Source organism: Cinclus cinclus, chromosome 7 (assembly GCF_963662255.1).
Source record: "Cinclus cinclus chromosome 7, bCinCin1.1, whole genome shotgun sequence".
Classification (NCBI taxonomy): domain Eukaryota; kingdom Metazoa; phylum Chordata; class Aves; order Passeriformes; family Cinclidae; genus Cinclus; species Cinclus cinclus.
The window spans coordinates 1,429,807-1,453,785 of NC_085052.1; the positions used below are offsets into that span (position 1 = coordinate 1,429,807).

At 44.0% G+C, this 23,979-nt stretch overlaps 1 protein-coding gene across 1 annotated transcript in view; it reads right to left on the bottom strand.

The window, feature by feature from the left end:
* The window catches only part of MGMT (O-6-methylguanine-DNA methyltransferase), a 129,394-nt gene extending 120,201 nt beyond the window's left edge, over positions 1 to 9,193 (bottom strand). The window contains exons 1-3 of the mRNA XM_062496594.1: positions 8,988 to 9,193; positions 7,585 to 7,727; positions 1,009 to 1,052 (exon numbers count right to left, since the gene is read on the bottom strand). Coding sequence (XP_062352578.1) covers positions 1,009 to 1,052; positions 7,585 to 7,727; positions 8,988 to 9,193 — 393 coding nt within the window. The remainder of the gene's footprint in view (positions 1 to 1,008; positions 1,053 to 7,584; positions 7,728 to 8,987) is intronic.
* Positions 9,194 to 23,979: the final 14,786 nt, after the last annotated feature.

A 23,979-nucleotide genomic window follows, 5' to 3' on the forward strand; every position in this document is an offset into this window, starting at 1 on the left:
CTTTCAACTCCACGTGAGAGTGGGGGAAATGAAAAGGTTAGATAATAAATTATTAGTTTCGTGTCACTTGCCAGCTCTATCACACCTAGGCGGCAATGAGAGGGAACCAGGGATCCTCCCTACCAAGTATTTTTTTGCTAAAAGGTGCTTGCAACTGGGAAGATGCATAAATGTAACTAAAGAGATGATGGTTCAAAAGAAAAAAAGTGATGCAAGAATTTATTTACCTGGATTTCTTCCTCTACCATTCCGTTTTAAAAAACAAAACTGATTTGCTTTTGTAGAAAAGAGGCAAACAACACAAACTAGAAAAATACTCATTTCCTAAGCCACATGACATTATGTAAAGCAGATTAAAAACCACAAGAGATGCCACTATTCAGACATTTACAGCAGTGATAGAAGTTGCCAACAGGAGTAGTTAGAAATGCAGGTGTGATTGTACCAGAAATGTTTTCCTAGAGGAGCATCACTGATGTTACAAAAATAGGCATTCCACACACAAAAGAAAAAGGGTATTTTTGTCTTCAAAGTTCATTTAAACTATTTCAGGGAGACAGTCAGAGGCTAACAATGTGTTGATGCCCTTCTTTCAGCAGAGTAAATTGTCTGAATATTTGGATAAACATCAATGTTTCCTTATTCTGCTACGATGTCACTGACCTACACTTCCATCACTGAAGCATCAAGCCTCAAAATTAAGCCTGTTTTTCAGGGAGGTGTTCATTACTAGACAATGGAAACAGCAAGAAAACGGAGAGAGCAGCTCTGTCCTGTTATTTATGCTCTGTGGCAGATGGATACGTGCTGGGGAAAGGTCCACTGATGCCTGTTACCAACCATGACAGAGCTACAGAGATTTACAATGCAGCATCAATCTTGTCAACTGGATTCCTAATCCTGACTGCTGGGCACTGGGGAAAAAACAAACTATGTTACGTGAACTCTTTTGTAATGCTGGACTTCCAGTGGACACCTCCATGCAAAGGCTTTTCACTAGAAACTTACTTTTGGAACGAGCCTCGACGCCATCGTGGAAGAACAGGCTTCACCTGGAAGGAAAACAAAAATTCCCAGTTAGATTGTTAAATCTGAATTCCACAGGGATAGCTGAATATCCACAGTCTTCTCCTATAACCACCTCTGTATCAGTTTTTAAAAGAGCTCCAAGTTTCAGTACACACAATTTCCAAAGGGGTTTTGGTTTTTTACAAACAACAAGGAATTTTAATGTTTAGTCACCCACTTGTCACGAGTCAAACAACAAAATCAACAGATGGCACATTGAAGAGTTCTTCCACAACAAGCACTGCACAACTCTAATATCTGGAATAAGAATGCCTCAAAAGATAAAAGTATTAATTGAATAAATTTTTTCAGGCTGTCATGTACTTCTAAGTGACTGAGTAAAATGAAGAGCCTTTTGTGATTTAGGAAATGCCACATTTTGAGGCATGAAAGTGATTTTAAAGCAAATGACTGTCATATATTCTGGGTTTAAAAGCACAGATTTCATGCCACTGAGTACCTAAAACATTTTAACTTCAATTATTATAATCCTAGCCTTTAACATTATTTATATAATTAAAGAACACAACTGGTTCCTTTTTGCTCTCCCCTTGGAAATAAAGGATATTTCCTATTTCTTTGGCATTTAGTTCCCCCCCTCTATATTTGTTTTTTTTTTTTTTAAGTGCCACTCAGCCAAGATCGCTCTGTCTTTGAAAGATGTGGTATGAACATTGTATATTTTAAAATCAAGGAGATTATGTGCCAAGGCTCAGCTTCACAATCCTGACTCACAGCCAGCCTCGATGGAACTGCTCCACTGAAATCAGGGAACTCACCACTCCACGGGCAGGGATAACTGTAGCCACTTTAGGAATGCCAAACCTCTGAAAAATGAAATTACATGAACATCCCAGGCTTTCCAAGACCTCTCCTTGAAGTCCAAGGCACTGACAGCACACATGGCCACTTCCCATCCACTTAAAAGCAAACAGCAACATTTAATCTTAATATTGCATCTTTCTTAAGTGCTCAAAATTAAGATGAATAATTAGTATTTTAACTAGTAACAAGGCAGGCACTGCAAAGAGAACTCACTGCATTTTTAAATGCAGGTCAGGTAGATGAACAATCTAATAGAACTACTTAAAATATCTGTGATGGAGCTAAAAATAAATTAGCAATTTATTTCCATCGTCAGTTCAGAGCAGGGTCTTTCAAAGCACCCAGCAACTCTCAGGGTTTTTAGATCTTCCTGAAGGTTAAGGCTGAAATTTTTGCCTCAACAATCAGATTTATCCAGAAGCTCATTTCAAACCCTGGTTGAGCTCCATCTGCTCACCTAGCAAGGCTTTCCTTGGGTGACCAGAACTTGGGTCAAACCAGTCATGGCCAAACCATGGTGGTTAGAAGAATTCTGACAGCCACACAGGGGGAAACCACACAACACCCTGGGTTTGGAAAGTCCAAACCATCCCTCCAAAGTGCACCTCAGCCTTGCTGAGACCTTGGAGAAGGCCAGGATTTCACATGGAGCTGAAAGGTTCTCCTGCGGATGACTTTGAAGGCAAGGAGTCAAAACCTCTTTGGAACAACACACACTGATCAAATCCAGTGATAGCACTTTCCATGTGGAAACTGAGACACCAGAACCAAACCTCCAAAAACTAAAACCTTCATGCCAGCAATGGCTTCACCAAAATGGAAAATTCCTTTCTGCATTTTCAGAGTGGGATAAACTGAAGGGATTAACAAGTAATTTGTGGACAACCCTCACTAGCTCAGAGCTGCCAACAAGGACCAGCGATACCCATCTCCATCTCTCCTGCCTCAGTTTCCCTTGGCCATTCCAGCAAGATGTTCCCAAGTTCCTCACAGGCTCTGCTCCCACCCAGGAGCTGTGCTGAGGGAGCAGAATGCTCCCAAGCCACCTGGAAGATACAGAAACCCCTGCAGGTGCTGAACAGTGAAGGAAGCAATCACATCACAGTGCCATCCTGCGAGCATCCCAAACCTCTGGATACGTCAGCAGGCCAGAAAGGGGAAGAAAAGTCAGAGGTGACATCAAAAACAGATCCTTGAAGGGCAGGAAAATCTTCAGCCATGTTCTGCTGCTGATCTAGAACAAAAGTCCTTGGGCTTTGAGATACTTCCCTGCTTTTTTTTTCTTCCCCCAGGACTGCAGCCTGATGAGTACATGTGATGGCAGTAAAAACTTGGATTAATAAGAAGTATTTTTTCTCAGTTCATCAACTTTTAAACACTAAAGGAAGATTCTCCTTGAAGGATAAGACCTCAGGACCCTCAACAGAACACTCCGGTTCAACACTAAAATTAAAAAGCAGTCATTACACCAAGTGACTATATGAACAAAATTCCATATGAAAACATTTAAAGTACATTAGATTTTTGGTCAAGATGAAAGCCTGAAAAAAAAAAAAATCCAGCAATCTATTCTAATTGGGTTCCCATGGTAACTGTACAATTGGGTTTTTCAGCATAACATCCCAAAGGCCCAATGCACACTTGTAAAATATACTTCAAACAGCCGGAATTGTTTTTACATTACAGCACTCCCAGGAAGATCAATTACTATACATCCCCACCCTAACTATTAGTGGCAGGAGATGTTAACACTATTGGCCATATTAACATAAGTCATGTAAAAAACCCCACATATCACCATCATTATATAAAACTAATTACACACTTCAGATTCATCAAACACGTTCCGAGTAATAAACCAATACCAGTCTTGTCACCAGATCATGTTTACTGAACGTAAGAAATCAACCCCAAATATATGCCAAAGCATTTTTGCTTCTCATATTGATCCCAAGGATAAACAGAATCAATCATTAATAATTACATTATAAGATGACCCAGAGGGTTAATCATATTCTTAGAAAGTCTCGCTGTGGAATCAAATACAATGGCACAAAAAGGCAACTGAAAAGCATTTAAATCCAGAGCCAGGTGCGTTAACAATAATATAAAATAAAGTACATTAAACTCGTGCAATCAGTGAAAATAGTATTATTGGGATGCTTTAAATAAATCATGAAACAAGTGTTTTTTACTTCCCTGGGAGGGTGGGCACAGGGTGCCCAGAGAAGCTGTGGCTGCCCCTGGATCCCTGGAAGTGTCCAAGGCCAGGCTGGACAGAGCTTGGCACATCCTCATTTAGTGGAAAGTGTGGGAACAGATGTTCTTTTAGGTCCCTTCCAACCCAAGCCATTCTGGGACTCTATGATTTATTTTAAAAGTTTGTTTCAGTTGAAGCACTTTGCCTTGTTGGACCTCAATTTCACCTTCCTAAAGCACAACCCTGGCCACAGACCCAGATTTTACTTCTATCCCACTGCCTAAACCTCCAAGTTAAAAGCGAATGATGATCCAGGCCCACGAAGCTGGATTCAAACCCAATTATTCCAGAAAAAAACCCCAAAACAACAACGAAACAAACCAAAACAAAAAACCCCAAACTAACAACTGTGGCCAGCTTGAATAAACTCCATCAACTATAAATCTTCATATTTCATCAAGTGAGCCAAGAACCAAAGGTATTTCTGGTGTCAACAGGAGACTGTGCAAGGGATTTCCCTTTTCCCATACCTTCCCACTACACCTCAGCTCACCCTCACATCCAGCAGAGCTCAGTGCAGGGAATATGGAAGTTGTGGGAATTGTTTCTCCAGGGCATGGGTGACAGCAGAAGTTCCTGTCCCCACCAGCAGCCCAGGCTGCCAAGGCAGGCTGGTGCTGCCCATGTACTGCCACATGCTGAACACTCATCTCCTGGTTTTATTATGTGAAACAGAAAAAATAATCTTTTAACAGCGCCTTAAGTATACTTTAGGTGTTTATTAAAAAGTGTAACTAATTAACAGACCTTCTGCACACTTGAATGTACAAACAAGCCAAGATAAGAGCATTGTTTGCCTTGTGCTGATGGATCTAAAGCACTCAGATAATTTCAGTATTCCTGATGATGATTATGCAGCAGCAGCATTGACAAGACAGCACTAATTCTTGCTATCTGCTAATGCAGGGTTACCTGGAGGGACCTAAATCTGCACGTGAAGCACAGAGATGGCAGGATTCAAACAAAAAACAGCTCTGACTCCAGTAGGCTGTGCTAATATGTATGTATTAAAATACTGATTGCATTAATCTGCACTAAAAGGTGGTATAAAAATTAAAAGCTAAAATGCATCTATGAGATCAAAACTCAAATTATTATTTATTCCCCACTGCCAAGCTGTTCAAGACTCCAGGACATTGGTCAATGCTGCTATTTTAATATTTCACTCCTATTTCACTCAAAAAGCAGAGAAGTCAGAACCTTTGTTTTAATGAACTCTCCTCGTCTCCTTTGCAACTAAAAGTGACTTGTTCAGGTATTTTTAATAACCTTCAGAATCTCTGCTGCATCAGGGAGAATTTCAGCTGCATGCCCAAGTTTTACAGATGACTTGAAAAGATACCTGAAATTATCTGTATCATTTAATTTGGCCCAGTATAAACTGATACTTCTGACGGCCACCAGGGCATGGCAATTTAGCTCTGCAAATATAAAATAGCAAATAAGGCAACAACTCAAAAAAGGATTAGCAAAAAGCATCAAAATAGCCACATATTCCAAATAACTTTTACAATTGCCCAACTTCATTAAAATCCAAACCCGCACAAGCTTTACTGACATTCAATAGATTTTAAGCAGCTGCCTGGACCATAAGCAGCTCGGTTTTAAAAGTGCATTTGGCATTTATGAAAAATACTTCAGCGCAGGTTTGGTTTTACAGTTTGGTTGTTCCTCCAGCTGTGTGTTAAACTTCATGCTGGCCCAAGCACACCTGTGCTGGGTGGTATGTCAGAAATACTATGGGTTTTTTCTTCCATCAGGAGGATTTTAACCGTTGTACCTTCTGATAAATTAGCACAATCACCAGTCAGTAACATTCCCAACTATCAGCAGAGGAAGGGAATTCAGGTCTGGATTTCTGTTTTAAGGACACTGAGCCTTTCCCTTTTTAATCACAGCATTAATGAAGTTCAAGCTCCCAAACCCACTCCAAACACAAGCTGGAAGCTGTCACTACCTAAAAGATTCCAAACCTCCCAAAATTAAAACTTTATCCTCCATTTTCCCATCAGTTACATCCTCCTCACCAGTCCAGACATCTTATGAACACTGGGTAAACAAGAGAATTGCACAATCCGTCAATAAAATAAACGTATTTTCGACTCCTGTCCAGATGACTCAAGTTGTCAGTAAAAACTGCCACCAGCGCTGTGCTTGCAGAAAAATGTCCATAAATGCATTATTGCGACTGGCAGATCGATGTCCATAATAAAAACAAATAGAGTTAACAAGTGCTGGCTCCTCCGAGTTATGCCACGTCTGGGATGTGTATCCAGCCTCCCTGACAACTTCTGGGAATGGGCAGTGCCAGCTCTACAGGCAGGGAGCATCCTGGGGCAGGAAATCCCAGCAGGGTTACAGGCAATATTAATGCCTGCAGGATGGATCTTTTTACAAGTTTCACACGTTCAGGATTTGATGTGGGAACGGAGATCCTGCTTAAAAGGCTGAATCCCTGCCCCATCATAATACTGGGCAGGAATTGTTCCCTGAGAGGGTGAGGGCCCTGGCACAGGGTGGAACTCCCAGAGCAGCTGTGGCTGACCCTGGATCCCTGGCAGAGCTCAAGGCCAGGTTGGACACTGGGGTTGGAGCCCCTGGGACAGTGGGAGGTGTCCCTGCCCATAGCAAGGGGTGGAAGGGGATGGACTTTAAGGCCACTTCCAACCCAAACCGTTCCCTGACATTGTTCTGTGAGCTATGAAACAACAACTCACAAGCAGAAAGGCTTTTTCTTTCAGAAATTAAGTGTAATTTCAGTCCGCAGGCAGAACAGCTGACTGGTCTGGAGGCTGCTGCTCAATTTTGACACCCCAACGGACCTGGACCTCCAAATTGTTCCCATGAAGCTCTTCCAGCACCAACCCCTGAACAACCACCCTGCTGAAACCACCCTGCAGCACCCAGAGGTGATGATGCCACCAGGGGTGGAGGACAAGGAAATCACACACTGCCAGACCAGCCAGCACCCTGAGGGTTAATCCACAAGCACCAGCTGTTCTCAGTCCCCAAAAACCCTTACTGTGCAAGAGAAAAAACACTACAAAAACAGCCAGCCTGTGTCTTTAACACGCTCTCCTTTGGATTTTTGGCATTACTGCTTTAAGTGTTTCCCCTGTCACCAGCCAGTTTAACCAGAGCTTCTCAGGTGCAGCCTTGCCACCTCACCCACACTCCCCAAAATAAACGTCCAACTTTTCCTGCAAAAGTCCTTAACTCAGCCATTCAGGGCAACCCCAGGAACCCCCCCAAAAGGCAGCAGCTTCTCCTCCAGGCCCTGATCCCCTCAGTGATGCCATGAACTCATCCTCTACAAAGGTGAAGCATTAAACAGAGGTGACAAGTTAATTACAGTTATCAAGAGGTAAAGCAGCCACGGTAACACAAACTGCTATCTAACTACAACAGTTTCCTGTAGAGCTTCTGCTCACTTGCTGGAGTAATTGGTGTAATGAACTTGTCATGGGCCAGAATGCAGACAGGAATTGCTAAAACCACCTCAGCCCACACAGACACATCTTTTTCCTGCTGAAACTTGAAGCTTTTGGTAGAACAGTCTGTATCTGGAACGCTTCTGTTCGAAAACGAAGTAAAGAAAACTTCTACTATGAAAAGATTATGTCACAGACTGAAAACATTCTCAAGAAAATTATGTTTCTAGACATTTCCTGCATTGAAGGGGTTGGTTTTGCCCCAGGAAGAATAAGCCCGGCTCCCCAACTTTAGTCCTCAGTGCATCAGGGAGACAGGCAGTGCTTGGAGGCCAAAACCTTCAGCAGGTTTACAAGGGAACTCTCACCCCTCCAGATGATGACCCTTGTGCAGGGTGAGCACAAGCCTGGACACAAAAGGTAGCTGAGAAATTACTGTCACAGCATCTGTGTAATGTCCTGGTATATAAAACAAAGATTTTTCCAGGTGGAACACTGCAGAGACTGCACCTCTCCATTCAGTAAGAGCTCCACTCCACAAAAACAAGATACACATCACCAAAAATAAGGTTTATTCGGGAGGGGCAAATAAACAGATATTTACATTTACGGTGCCTTAAAAGCTGCATGCAGTTACATTATTGCAATTATTTTAAAACACCTGCAGAGCTTGGCTTTCATATCAGTGCTGAAAGGATGTTTTTACCTCAGTATTAACTGGCTGTGTATTAGACAGTGGGTCAGGCTGGGAGGGACCACAGCGGGACAAGGGTCCCAGCTGCGCCATCCCCGAGCACATGGCACAGCACTGCGCTCAGACACTTCTGGAATATTCCCAGTGAGGGAAACTCTAAAACCACTCTGGGTGATGATTTTGGTTCAGTTTATCTGCTCGGAGCCCATCCAGCGGCACTGCCGCTCACCCAGCCCGGATTCACCCGGGAATGCCCCAGGGAGGGAACCGACCCTTCCCGGAGCAATTCACAGAAACCTGCTGCGACCCCAGGCCGCTGCCTGCCATCCATCCATCCATCCATCCATCCATCCATCCATCCATCCATCCATCCATCCATCCATCCATCCATCCATCCATCCATCCATCCCTCCATCCATCCATCCCCCCCAGCACTGTTTCCATGGAAAACCAGGATATTTTTAACCCCCGCGGGTTTGCGCTGCGCTCCGGGCGCGGGGCTGAGCATCCCCCTCTGCCCACGCCGGCACCGCTCATCCCACCCTCCTGCCCACCCTCCCTGCCTCTCCCTGTCAGTGCTGGCGGCCTCTGGCTGTCCCTGGAGCTCTCTGGCTGTCCCTGGAGCTCTCTGGCTGTCCCTGGATGTCCCCGGCAGCCGCGGGCCCCGCGCACCTGCCCTCAGCCGGGGATGGCCGCGGCCGCTCCGCACAGGCCGCGCTGCCGGGGCGGGGCCGGCGCCGCCCGGAAGCCGCAGCCGAGCGGGGAGGGGAAGAGGCAGAGCCGGGACAGTTCCAGGGAGGGCAGGCAGGGCAGGCAGGGCAGGGAGGGCTGCAGGCGCCCTCCGGGAGAGCTGCGGGAAGGGCCCGGCCCCGCTGCCCGCTCGAGTGGGAACCTCGCTGCTGGTGGAGCCTGCATGGGGCTGCGGGCCGGGCCGCACGCGTGGGAAAAACGCGGAGTTGTGTAAAAATCACCCCAAAAACAGCGATGGGTGAGCGCTGACACGGATGGGGGAAGATCGGCTGGAGGGGTGAAGGCTCCAGGGAGAGCTCAGAGCCTTCCCAGTGCCTGAAGATTCTCCATCAGAGCTGGACTTGGGACAAGGGCCGGAGGGACAGGACACAGGCAGCGGCTTTAAACTGAAAGTTGAGAGATTAGATGGGAAACTGGGGAAGAAATGATTCCCTGTGAAGATGCTGAGGACTTGGCACAGGGTGGAATTCCCAGATTTGCTGTGGCTGCCCCTGGATCCCTGGCAGTGCCCAAGGCCAGGTTGGACATTGGGGCTGGAGCACTGGGACAGTGGGAGGTGTCCCTGCCATGGCAGGGCTGGGATTTGAGATCCCTTCCCACCCAAACCAGTCTGGGATCATGTGTCTGCAAAGTTATGGATAAGGTGGGGACAGAGAATTAGGAGCTGAGTGTAGAAGGAATACAATTTGGTAAATAGCATTCCTAAGAGGAGACAGGGAGGAGATTAAAAGGAGTGAAATGCCAGAGGAAAGTGAACTTGCAGTGAGGTTTATTGGAGGTTATAAAACTCTAAAGAACAGGATACGAAATGCCAGTAAAGTTTGCAGCAAGAAACCACTAATTTTCAAGCTGGAGAATCTTTCAGAGTCTCAATCTGAGTTACGTCAGCAAAAATTTAACGAGTTTCTCTATATGATTCAGAAACTATCACAAGATGGAGAAATCCACGTGGGAAGGATCACAACAATATTGAAAAAGTAATTACAGAATTCAGGAAATCCTTTTATTCATAGGGAAAATTTGTAAATAAATACAGACCTAGTAGCATTGAGGTAGTGCCTGTGTGTTAGATCTGATTCAAAAAGAAATATAAGTATGAAATATGGTCCAAAGCACAGAAGGTTCCCCAATACAACTGAAAATAGTTTTACTGGAGCAACTGACATTTACTGATGAGAAGATGAAGCTTTTTCCTAGTTCTAATGAAGATTGGATTAATGGTCAATTAAAAGGTGCTGTCACTGCATGTCCATACAAAGGCAGTGGCTTATGGGAGGTTGATCCTCTCTCTAAATAAAAAAATCAAGCTATGTACTGGATGGGACAGCCTAGAAATAGTTGTTCCAAACTGGCTGGAATATTCTCTCTGTCCTGATATCCTTGTCAGAAAAGTAGCCAGTTCCTGAAACTTTATTATGAGTGGAAACCTCCCCAAAATACATATTAATCTTCTCTGCCTTCTCTCCCAAGGTGATCTCCTTATTGCCTGGAGCATGAAAATTGATTATCTTTAATATGATTTTAGTTTGCATTATAACAGGCTTGAATAGGGAATGTAAAATACCCAGACTTTCTTAAATCCTACCATCTTGGGCTTTGGCAGTGGGTCCACAGGTTGTGTGTTTGCACTATAAAGGAAAGTTTCTCTGTGCTGTTTCAAACTTTGCTGCATTGGAACTTGATTAAGTGTCACATATTCTTGTTTATAAATGAGATAAAAAAGGTGCTTCTGACCAGTGTTCACTCTGCCCTCAGAATTATGAAAATCTTATTCAAATCTCTGACCCTTCTGCCAGCCAAATTTGGATTTTTGTCACTTCAAGTATGATTTCAACCACTGAACTTTTGGTTTTCCACTCCTTTAACAATAATGCCTTGTTAGATGTGTCTTAAGTTTCTCCCTGGAAGAATTCCAGCACTCAGTGATGACACATCCAGTCTAGTTCACTAATACTACAGCTTGTGAATGATCTTTTGTACCACTAATCCTGTAAGAAGGTACAACATTTCTAAAATGTTTTTCAAGTCATGTCCAATATCTTTGTTTTTCATTCCAGGCATTTCCTCTCCGTTTTTATTTTATTTAAGTCTGCTGCTTACAAGACATTGCATTTCCTTTCAGTTCTTTATTTATTATTAATTGCTCATTTAATGTGGCATTTTTGGGGACAGGATGGTGTTTCCCCAGGACTGGAACATCTGTCTGCAGTTGTCTTCCAGCACACCAGCACGTGAATTTGCATCCAGGTAAACCAAGGTTTAAACCAGCACGTGAACTTTGTGGTCAAAGATTGTGATGGGGTGGGATGGAAAAAGTGAAAAGGAAGGGTTTTATTAAATGCCTTGAGATGTCAAGTCACAACTGTTTCAGCCTGGATCAAATTCCTTGTTAAGGACTAACCTCTGGAAGCATCTCCTTTCTGCAACATCTGCTGTGGAGGAGAGACTTGGGCACTGGAGCTGGAAGGACCCTCTCACCAGGCAGAGAGACAAACAGATGGAGCCTGGGGAAGGTGCAGGATTGAAGATCACTTTCTGTGATTTGGACCTCACTTGTAGATCCTTAATTTCCCCCCAGAGAAAACTGTCAGATTGGAGCAGAGGCATAAAATATTTCTGCCTTTGTGTGAATGTGCCTTACTGAGTCAGAGCCTGGCCTGGAGCATTTCCTCTGCTCCTCCGGCCTCTCTTCAGCTGCAGAGAGCCCCAGCAATGGCACCTGGTGTGAGTTCACTTCAACCAGTAAATAAGGCTTGCCTTTCACAGTTAGAATCACCAGGAAAAAATAATAATAATAATAAAAAAAAAAAGAAAGCGGGCTGAATGAAACCAGAAACTGTGGTTTCGTTTGCCAAGACACTCATGTTTTCTCAACAGCAGGGATGTGTCCTGCAAATTTAGATCTGGAAATACTCCTGTCCATGCAGAGCTGGGCACGTTATGTGCTTTAATTGGCCCTGAAGGAGAGAGTGCGTGTGTGAAAACACTCTGAGTCTGGTTTCTTAACAGGGTTTTAATAATAGAAGTAATCTCCTATATGGAACTTTTGCTTGCAGCATACTGGGAGCTGGTCTCTGTGTTTTAACTGATGTGAAATGCTGGGAAGCACCTGGGCCACTGGGAATCACTGGGAAGTGGAGCTTGATGGGTGTATGAGGGCAAGGAGTTAAATTTTGATGGCTTGGGTTGTGATCTGTATGTAAGAAAAGAAGTCCAAGGGTTGTTCTCAAGGTGTGTCATTTTCTGGGGCTCACCCCTCAGTCTGGGTCAGAGCAGTTAGGACATTTCAAACCTCCATAATTCTTTAATTTCAAGGAAATTCAGGTAAAAACCTGTACATTTTAACTTGCCTTCATCTTTTAAATATTTTGTAACCCTCACTAATAAATCTTGTTCCTCTGCCTCTTCCCCCAAAATATTCTCCAAACTTATTTGATACCACTTTTGATGTGGAAGCACAGAGTCATCTCTATTGAAAAAAACAAAGAATGAAGTAGGAGTGGGGATATATTGAGCAGGAATACAAGTGGTTCCTGTGCTGGGAGAGGAAGGAAATTGGGTGGTTCGAGGTGTAGAATTACTGGTAAGTTAAGAAAATGTATTTTAGTAGGCAAAGCATTTTCAGTACTTATGAAGAAGCTTGGAATTGGGAAAAATACGATTTCCTGTAATCAAGGTGCTGGGAGTTGTTTGCCAGCCACTAATGCCTTCAGGGAAATCTTGTAGCTAAGTGTGTAAATGAAAGGGATATTAGCAGAGATTGGCTTCATTTTCTTTAGGGCAAAACTGTAAAAAGTTATGGTGTTTCATATGCCCTACTTCAGGTGCTTTAGTTATCTCCTGGCTGCTCTATTCCAGAAATTGTTGGAAAATGTTTTGACAAACATTGGTGAAGCTAACCCGGTATAAATTTTATCTGTTGTGGTACAGAGAAATTTGTGTGGTAAAAAGGCTTATAAATGTTAAATAAGAGGAATTTTGGGTCAATAAGACCACTGATAAATGTCCTGTTAAATTAAGTGTGCCTGGAGTCCTGTATTTAGTGGAGCTATTGCCAAATCCCAGCAAGGCTCAAGCATTTCCAATAATTATTACAGCAAAATTTACAGCATGGATTTTTTTTTCCTATTGACATATTAAGCATATTTGCAAGAGAACACATCCTTCAGGGAATGGGGTGATTGTAGCCTGGGTAGAGATGTGCCTAGCCTTGTAGTCATTGTGAATTATTTGAGAAATTGCAGAACCATTGAGGTGTTTGGGTGGGAAGGGACCTTAAAGATCACCCCTGCCACGGCAGGGACACCTCCCACTGTCCCAGGTGCTCCAACCCCAATGTCCAACCTGGCCTTGGGCACTGCCAGGGATCCAGGGACAGCCACAACTGCTCTGGGAATTCCACCCTGTGCCAGGGTCTGCCCACCCTCACAGGGAACAATTCCTGCCCAAAATCCCATCTACCCCTTCCCTCCATCTGCTTAAGACCATTCCCCCTTATCTCTACATGCTCTTGTGAAAACATTCCTATTAATTAATTTTATTTTGGATGAGGTTTCTTCTCTCCATTCCTCCCTGTGCCACGGGCAGGTGAGGTGCCAGCAGTGCCACTGCACTCACAGAACTCGGGCAGGGACAGACCTGTGTGTTTGCTGGGAGAGACTGGAAATCAAATTTGGTTAATTCCTTTTGGTCCCTCTCAGCAGGCCGTGTGTGCATGTGTGGGGTTGTGTGGAGCCACATATTGCATTCCTAGGATTGAATCCACTTGGAGTTGGTCCTAATGTGCCTCTTGCACCGGAGGAAATGGATATTACGCTTGCTGGGTTGAAACGTGCGCTCAAATGCATTGGGAGTTTGATACTATTTTTCAAACTGCCAAATAGATAATGTCAGAACATTTCTGAAATGGGATCCTAACATCAAGATATACGGCACCAATCAGCTCACATCAGGCAAAGTACGGCGTAAAGCCGGGGATGGAGGAAACTACTACAGAATTTCCATTTTCATTCCCTATGTCAACAGCTTTGTAACTTACCTAGTAGATTGTTTTATGTTTTCCAGACATATTCTCAGTAGACCACAAACACTACATTCAGCTCAGCCTTCAGAACCCAAAGAATTAGATATGCTGTAGTTTATGAAATGGATGTTTATGAAAGTATCCTTTGTTTGAATTGCTCGAAAACCCAACATGAATTCAAACTTTGACAGCGTAAGCAGAAAATAAGAGGGCCATAGTGATCTCCCAAATGTAGCCTTAACTATTGAGGTTCTCATATTGAAAATGCAATTTTCTGTCTCGATGTTTATGAATGTCTTCAAATTCCCTTTCATAATAGCCCCTTTTTGACAGGCCTTTTTCAACTCTGAAATATGAGAAGAAAGGTTGCAGCAGAGTGTAGAATATACCATTACAGGAGGTGCACCTCTGTCCCTCAAGCCAACCGCGCTCCTTCGCAAGGCAGGGATGATAAATGCACGTGGAGGAGCCTGCAGAGCCCGAGATCCATGGCAGAGAAGCAGGATTCTTTCACTGATTCCCAGGCAGTTCACATGGTAAAATACACTGTGACACTTCAGGGAGCCTGTCTCTGTAAAATGTATGAATTCTGTGTGGTTTTATGAACTGGGTGTAACTCCAGAGTCTTCTGAGTGCTGGAAATCCTCGTCACACACTCGCTGAAGAACAGTCAGAAACGTTAACATGGAATTGCTCTCCACAGGTAGGAATGTGTGGGGTTTTTGGGAGAGGGCCTACACTGAAGGAATCCAGCTCCCTCTGGATCATCTGTGTGCAGTTTTCACATCGTCCTGCTGCTTTTGTGAGTATCTGGTGGAAGAATCCCTCAGGAGCTTTCATCCTGAGCTGGATGCCCGGCAGGTCAAGGGAAGGGATTCTCTCCTGGGATCTGGTGGGGCCACACCTGGAGAGCTGTGTCCACCTTTAGGGTCCCCAGCACAAAAAAGACCTGTTTGGATAAATCCAGAGGAGGCCACTGAGATGCTTCAAGGGCTGGAGCCAGTCTGGGAGAACTGGGAATGTTCACCTGGAGAGGAGAAGGCTCCAGGGAGAGCTCAGAGCCCCTTCCAGAGCCTGAAGGGGCTCCAGGAGAGCTGGAGAGAGGGGCTGGGGACAAGGGATGGAGGGACAGGATAAAGGGGAATGACCTTAAGCTGAAGAAGAGTAGGTTTAAATTAGACATTATGAAGAAATCCTGTTTTCACTTCTTAATAACATTTTTACATAAATACAATGTGATATGTGAGGGGAGTAGAATCCTGCAGTAACCTAAAATGAAAGTGAAAATGTTTATCTTCATTTTTGTTTTCATCTATGTACTGTCTCTGTGACATAAGTTGTTCCATAATAGTGGTGGGACATACCCAGGGCTGTTCCTGTCCCTCATGCCAATCTTGGCTTGGGGTTGGGTTCAGCTCCCCATTCAAACGGCAGTCTGAGCATATAATAGACAAATAGATACGTAGATAAAATGTTTTATAAATGTGAAAATGGGTGAAATTCCCTTTGGCCTGCTCACAGAGGGTGCTGATGTCCAGGCTGGGAGCAGAGGAATGCTCTGGTTAACTGGAGCCACGTGCTGGGACGTCCCCTGGCTGGGCTGGACCTGGCTGTGCTCCCACAGCTCCTGGGAGCTGACATCCCTCCAAGATGAAGCCACAATCCAGCAAATCCAGGTGGCAGGTGCACAGCTGGATGCTGGGATGCTCCCCTGTGTCCATTGACAGAGGCAAATCTATTCCATGCTCAGCTTTCAAAGGCGGTTTAATAATAAACGTTAAAATGCCAACTGACCTGCAATGAGAGCAAAAAAAACTTGTTTGTGACATTAAGCACCTTCACATGAAGTAATTCAGATGAACCTGGAGCAGATTTTAAGCATAAGGAGGTCCCTGGGTGGTGAAGGTGGAGATGAACACCTTGGAAAGGTCAGGCAGCTGCTGAAACCTTCATGTGCTCCCAGTTCTGACAAAAAACAAGGTGGAGGCAAAGGCAGCTCCAGAGCCAGCCTGAGCAAGAAGAGGAGAGCTGTGCCAGTGAAAAGAGAGGAAATATTTCTATTTCTGAAAGTGCTGGAAGGCACCAGCAGTCAGGAGGAGCAGGTGAATGAGTGCTTTGCTCCTGAATTTGCACATCTTGTTTAAAACTTCCTAAATTTCTCCAGTCTCAGGATGCTTCCTGCAAATTCCTGTCATGTCCTGCCTGGTTTAGCTTTTTCTGGTCTTTATGGAAGCAGAAGAGGAAAGCCAGCAGAGTTGAACCCAGTTTAATGGTTGAATAGTTTTATCCTGCTCTGGAACGTGGAGCAGAGATCGTTTTCATTCGTTTATTGTTTCAGCACTGGGCAAATACAAATGTTTCTCTTGCATCCAAGGATATTTTTAATACGGCTTTTCAGATGTTTTATTTTGCTTGAAACTCCAAATGTGTTCTTCCCAGAATTTCTAAGCTTGTTATTTTCTTTTCTTTTTTTTTTTTTTTAAAGGTATCCTGTCAGTTTTTGAATACAGGATTTTCATGTTGCCAATGAATTGCTTTGATCTGCAGATGAGAACTGATGAGATGCAGTTTCCTCAGTACTGAACTTTGCCAAGAGTTCCCAGTGCCCCTGTGATGGATCCAAAAATCAGGAAAAGAAAATTCCTGACTGGACTTTCCAAAGCAAAATCTTTTCCCATTGTCTGAAAACAAAATACCCAAAACAATTATTTTGTGGTTTGGTGGCATGAAAGTGAATGAAGGAAAAAGGAACACAGTTTGCTGAATGTTTTCTTTGTTTTATTTCTGGAGTAATAGATGGGAAATAAACTTATATTCCTCTCTCTCTCCATGCCACATCTTCCTGTATTATCAGGGGAGCTGGCTGGGGACGATCTGGAGGAGCTAGGGGAAAAAACTTCCTCTGAAGTGGTCTTCAAAAATTAATCCTGAGTAGGACAATACCCTGTGATGCTGCAGGATTGGAAAACTGTCCTGGCTGTGTTGGAGGATGTCCCCTCCATCCTCCTTCACCAGCTCCTGGGCCACACCTGAGTGCTCAGGGCTTTCCCTCCGTAGCTGTGGAATTCCCCAGGGATGAGGAAGGCTCAGCTCTCCCTGTCCTGTGGCTCCTCTGCCCTCCAGGGAAGACATTTTTCCTGAAAATCCAGAGCTTTTGATACCTCTAGGTGCCTAGGATCAGGAAGCACACTCATCCCTTGGGGAAATGGGCTATTTGGGGCAATTCACACCAAATTACACAGCGGGTGCTTGGAAGAGGCAGCCCGAGATAATTCTCACAAACACCACCGCTCCTTCAGACTGGGATGAGCAACTCTTTTTAGCTTAACTGCTACTCGAATTCTACAGCATATTCCAGGGAATAAGTAAATAAAACACCACTCATGCCATGGGATCAGCATACTAATTTATGGCCAGATCTGAAGCCTTTTCCCAAGGCAAAATACAATTAAAGCTAGGCAGAACTTGACCCAAGTGAACACTTCAGCATTTGATCTGTGAATTTGACTTTTCTGCATTTTTATTATTTTTATACAGTAGTAAAAGTCTTTCTCCTGCTGGATATTTTACATTGTGCTGGATATTGAGTTCCTTGCGGCAAAGGCCTCACCTCTTGAAACCTAATCATTTATAGCGTGCCATCTAAAGAACTTAATTCTTGTTGGGATAACAAGTTTAAAAATATATATTTTTAAAGCATATCCGTAGACATTTTGTTAACCTGGTTCTAACAGTGGTCCAGCAGGAAAAGCAGAGGATGAAAAGCAAGGAACAGGCTGAGATCTAATCTGACCCAACTCATTGATTCCCTCCCTGACCTTGGGTAAGCCTTTTGACCTGCCTGGGCCTCAGTCAACTCAGCTGGAAAATTGGGTAAAGAGTGGAGCCTGTTAGAAAACCGTCTTCAATTTGAACAAAGATTTCCCGGACACCCAAAAAAAAGGAGTGGAGTCATTCCATACAGACATAATTGATTGTGCTCTGCTCAAGAATAACATCCTGAGCCGTGGGATACCATGGATGACATCTCATTCGTCCTGCTGTGGCTGGGTGGTCTCTGGGTCCACTTTTCCTGTCTCCAGAGCTGTATTTTCCCTTTCCCAATGTTACTCTGGCTGTGCCTGCCCTCAGTGGGAATGTGGCTAAAATATTGCATGAGCCTAAGAAGGTGGTGGGGAGGAATTATTATTCCTGCTTGGATTGGAGTTAGCGAGGTAAATTATTGTCCCCTGAATTCAGCGTGGCCTGGACTCGCATCACCTGCCACTGGAAATTAAATCAGAGATTTACTCAGGATTCATAGAATCCTGGGATGGCTTGGATTGGAAGGGACCTTAAAATTCATCCCATCCCACCCCTGCCATGGCAGGGACACCTCCCACTGTCCCAGGTGCTCCAGCCCCAATGTCCAACCTGGCCTTGAGCACTGCCAGAGATCCAGGGGCAGCCACAGCAAATCTGGGAATTCCACCCTGTGCCAGGGCCTGTCCACCCTCTGCTGTTCTCCTGAGGCTTTCCAGAGTGTCCTGGCTCTCCCAAGCCAGATTTCCTGCCGCTACCACAAGGAAAGTCCAGCTGCAATCCCAAGGCGAAGCCTCGTGCGTAAGCTGGAGCGGGATCCGTTCTCAGCTGGGATCCGTCGGCTTTGCCCACATTCCCCCATCCCGAGTGGAGCTGCTCATCCCAGCCTGTCCTGGACCCCCCCAGGAGGGCTGGGAGCAGGGGAGGCGAGCCAAGGGCTCTCCATGGCATGTGGCTGCCGGCCCTGGCACTGTTTGTCCTGGGCCAAGGCCAGCTCCCGCCGCCGGTGCCAGCGCGTTTCAGCCGTCCCGCGCTCACTAATCTATTCTCCATGACCCACGCTGGAAAAATGACCATTTCCTTTCCCCAATTCCCACATCTGCGATTTGTTTTGCTCCCTTTGCCTTTGCTGAGATTTGGGAAGGAGTTCAGGAATGCGGAGCGCTGTTCAAACCCAGGCTGACCTCAGAGCCTGAGTGGCATTTTTCTGGCAAGGCTTGGAGGTAAATAGTGAAGGGGAAACGGGCATGATTCTTCACTTCCACATGTGTACTTCTAGTTGTTAAAAAAAAAAAAAAAACGGTTTTGCCTTAAAATGTTACTGAGAGTAGGCGGGACCTGGTATTTCCAATGGAAACCAGTAAATCCTGCCCTGCCTGTTAATTGGCTGTCATTATGCTTCCACGAAATAGTTTAAACTTTAACATTAATATTAGGTGCAAACACCTCAAAAAAAGTCACTTCTACTAGTCCAAATGAAATTACTATGTGAGAATGACATTTATGTTGGAATAAAATCATCACTGTGCCTCATATAATATATCTATATATTTTGCATTAACTAAAAAAGAAAAAAAAAATTAAAAATACCAGGCTCCGCTCTCTTTAAAAGTGCAGGCATGAGAAATAAAAATTTTGCTTGAAAATATTCAGTACTTTCAATGGACTATCCTGAAAACATGTATTCATTTTGAAAGCATATTTAGTGAGGAAATTTGAAAAGCAGTGAACACAAACACAGCATAGAAGCAAAATGCAGTGAGAATTTGCAGAAAAACACAAAATATCACAGTTTGTGAGAGGCTGGAGGATTTGCAATGACCAAGAATTCACCCTTCCCCCCCCCGCTTCTTTTATTTTCCAAAGAGAAAAGGATTTGATCAACCTTTCTAAATGCATTTCTCTGTGATTCCTTTTAATTGGAAATAAGTGATTGCAAAATTTTTAGGCCTATATAGATATATCTGCACCTCTGAAATAAAGAGCAGTAAAAACAATCACACCTTGGGAGAGAGAAACTTGTTAAGGAAGATCAAAGGGAGATTTAACCAACAGAATTACTGTCCACAAAGATGCTTCCCTGCCTTTTTTTTTGTAGCAATTCCACGGAAATTTGGTGTTAAAATAGAAACTAGAGTTAAAACTGGGATCTAGGTCTGCTTCTCTATTCCTCTGGGCTTACAAGGCTAAGCAGAAGTAGAGGAATTACCCACAAATATTTGGTGGGTTTTATATCAAGAGCTTAAAATAGCTGGGTACTTATGGAATTAAAGGGAAAGGAATTTGAAAAGAACTGATTTAAGTCACTGCAGTGCTGCTTTTTAGACTAATGGCCGAGGCTGAGGAGCTGGATTTTTGTGCCTTTGGAGCCACGGGATCCTTCTGGGAATGGGAAGGTGATGTAGGAGGAATTGTTGAGGTTTGTGTACTCTGCCCTAGCTGGTGACAAGTGACACTTCCTGCCCTGTCCTCTCCTCTGAGGTGCCACATGTGTCACCAGAAGCACACAGACAATTCTGAAAACTTTCAGTTATTCATATTTAATCTGCTGCTATCACTCCCATGTTCCTTTTTTTTTTGTTTGTTTTGCTTCTGTCCAGGTTTCCTCCCGCCATCGAGCACCTTTGTTTAAGATTATTTCCCCCTGATAGATCAGGCTGCATTTTTCTGAGTTCAGTGTCATTTGTCACCACTCAGGGAGTGACTGTGCTTTGATGGCTGGGGCCATCCACTCTGGCTGTTGCAGGAGCAAAGTCAGAGAGGAAAAGTGCCATGAGCTCACCCAGCTCTGGTGGTGGAGCCATGGGGGGAACCTTGGGCAGCTCTTTGGATCTGAGCCCCCTGTTTGCTCCACGGGCAGATAAGGGTCTCTTTCATGTGCAGGAGCCATCAGGAAAGGAAAATCCAGCGCTCTGGTGGAATGACTCCACCATTGTGACTGGGAGACCCTGCACAGCATCAGCTGATAGTGCCTGTCTGTGCTTCAAAGAGCTGTGACGGTGACAGCAGCGGCTCAGGGCTCGTGGCCTTGTCTGGAGCTCTCTGTGCATCCTCAGCCAAGCACCACATGGGCTCAAAGGGTTTGAAATACTGCAATTTTTGGTAGGATGCTTAAATGTGAGTTGTTTTGTGCAGAGTGAAAGGCAGAAACACAGCTAGAAAGTGATCGAAAGTCTGTATTTTTTGGTAGAAAATAAATACAAATAGTTAGAGTAGGGGGATAGATCTTTTCTCACTGAAGTCAGTGCAAAGATGCCTTTGATTTTTATAGAATCATGGAATGGTTAGAGTTGCAGAGGACCTTAAAGCTGATCTAGTTCTACCCCTTTCAGGGACACCTCCCACTGTCCCAGGTGCTCCAACCCCAATGTCCAACCTGGCCTTGGGCACTGCCAGGGATCCAGGGGCAGCCACAGCAAATCTGGGAATTCCATCCCCACCCTGCCAGGTAACAATTCCTAATTCCCAAAATCCCATCAAATCCTACTTTGAAGCCATTCCCGGTGTCCTGTCCCTCCATCCCTTGTCCCCAGTCCCTCTCCAGCTCTCCTGGAGCCCCTTCAGGCTCTGAGCTCTCTCTGGATCCTTCTCCTGTTCAGGTGAGCACCCCCAGCTCTCCCAGGCTGTTTCCACAGGACAGGTGAAGAGAGAATCTGGCTATTTGTATTTGTAATTGATGTATTTTGTGGTGGCAAAGCTTCTGGATGGAAGGAAATTTTACATCCCAACTTTGTTCAACTTCTTTACTGTCCCAACATTTAACTGGGAGCACCTGTTGGTCCGTAATGTTTTTTTTATTTCCCCTGCTGGGACACTTTGCTGGGCATGTAAAAACACCATAACTGCAGTAGCATCCTGCCAGTGCTCAATTAGACTAAAACCAGTGATTTTTGTAGGTGCTTTTGTTATTTCTTTTTGAGATATGAGTGGGGTTTTATTCCTTTAAAAAATGTGGCAGGACACCCATCACAGTGGGAGTATCCCTTTATCAGCAGGAGCGAAGAGGATAGAGAGAGAGCAGGTAGCTGTGTTAGCATAACTACAACAAAAAAAAAAGGCAGAAAACAGAGAAAAAATACATTTAAATACTTTAGTCTCATCAGACTGACTGTCTTCCAGCTTATGAACTAATTGAAGGGAGAATGGAAGCATAAAAGCATTTCTTGTTAGAGGTAGAGGAGTAATTAATTGATCAGATGTTGTTTCTTCAGCAATTATGTGATATTCCCCTGTTAATCAGTTGAAATATTTGGTGTCAGTATCAACATCCAACATCTCTCTGTTTTCCACAGTGGGTGAATGAGGTTCTTTCCCTTCTCCAGGGGACCTGTGGCTGGTTTTGACTGAGGTTTTCCAGGAGTGTTTGTCATGTCATGGATACTGAAGAACTCTGCAGGCTGGAGACTTTTCCATAATTAAACTCGGTGCAAAATAAAGGGAGATCTTCATCACACTCTTTGTATTCCTATAAAATCTGTTGCCATGGGAGCTGGCATTGAATAGCAAGGTAGTGGAAATCCAGAGTGTTACATTACGTTTGCCCTGTAGCCACAGGAGGGTCCCTTAAAATAAAGTCGCCTTTTATCTTTGCTTTCTGAATAAACATAAAACTAGATTTTTAGTGCAAAATCCTGATTTCAAGGTTATTGATGCCAGACTAAATTAATACAGTCTGTGCCATAGCATACAAAATCCCCAGCAAAGCCGGGGATACTCCTGTCTTTTGAAAGCTTGACATTTGTTTTTCATAATGAACTTAAAGGTCACCAGCTACAGATGAATCAGGATATCTGCTCGAGTTTACATTTACATGCATTTTATTTTATTCCCATGTGCACTTTTTATGAGATCCATCACTGGAATAAAACTGTAGCGCTCTCTTATTATCCAGGTTTGATGGTCTAGAAGAGTTATCAGCCTGCTGCCTTCAGGAACCGCTGCAATCTGGCTGGGATGGGCTGCCCTCTTTCCTGAGCATCACCACTGATTCCACCTCTAAATATGACATTAAAAAGTGTCTCTCTGTTCCCAATCCATAACTCCTCGTGTCCTGATGCCCTGCTCAATCCCTGGAATGATGGCAGCCCTGTCCCAGTTAGTGAAAAATGCCTTGTGTGTGTTGATGCTTCTTTAATTCCCATTTTATTTCTACAGGAGAAGCTGTAATTAATCAAAACCCAACTTCCAGGGATTCAAAATGCCTCAACCGGCCCTAGAATGGATGTGTCCCATCTCTTCTGCATATGAATTTTTGTTTTTGCTCAGCCTAGCAAGTGACCTGTATTGCTGCACAGATTTTTTTGAAACCAAATAACATTTTATACTTTTACCAAAATACCTGTGGAGCTGACAGAGCATGATGCATTCATTTTCCTTGATTTTGTAGTGAGGGAAAAGGCTAGCATGAATAATTCAAAAATAATGCTGAGACTGTTAAGATTTAGTACTGGAGAGGTCATCACAGTTGGGAGAATGAGCTAGGAGACTATTACTATTCCACGATCTTTGAATCTCAAGGTGACATCATTATTATTTCTCTATATCTATAATGTGGTGCTGCAACCAACTCATTGCGGTGTTTCTCATGTAGGGGAGAAAGATCAATTACATACAGACCTCAAAATGTGAACTATAAGCATAGTGTCCAATAAAACTGTCATTAACAGTCACCACAATTTTAACTGTGTGCTTCCAGGTCAAGCTGCTTTAAAAATGATAACTGACATTGAAAGGTTGAATAAAGAGCACCCGTTCCAAAGGGAACAGGGCTGCACCCAAATAAGTTGTCATTAGCAAATTGGCTAATTCCCTTCTTCAGTTTACAGCATTCAGCATTTCTCTCATTGCTCCTGGTTGTACATCCATAGAGAACTATGGAAAAAAAAAATCCTGAGTTTTCCACGTGACAAGCATCAACAATGGTAGCGGGGATGCAGAGAAAGCGTCCCTGTGCAGTTTAATTTTATTTATTCCTGTCTTGGATGAGAAACTGGAAGATGTCACCCAAATGGAAGCTGTATCGTGGTGGTGCTTTAGCTGTTACTCACCTCTTGGTGTGCCTTAGTGGAAGCCTTAGTTATCCAAAATAAACACTCCCTGACGAATACTGGGAGTAAAGTATGCCAGG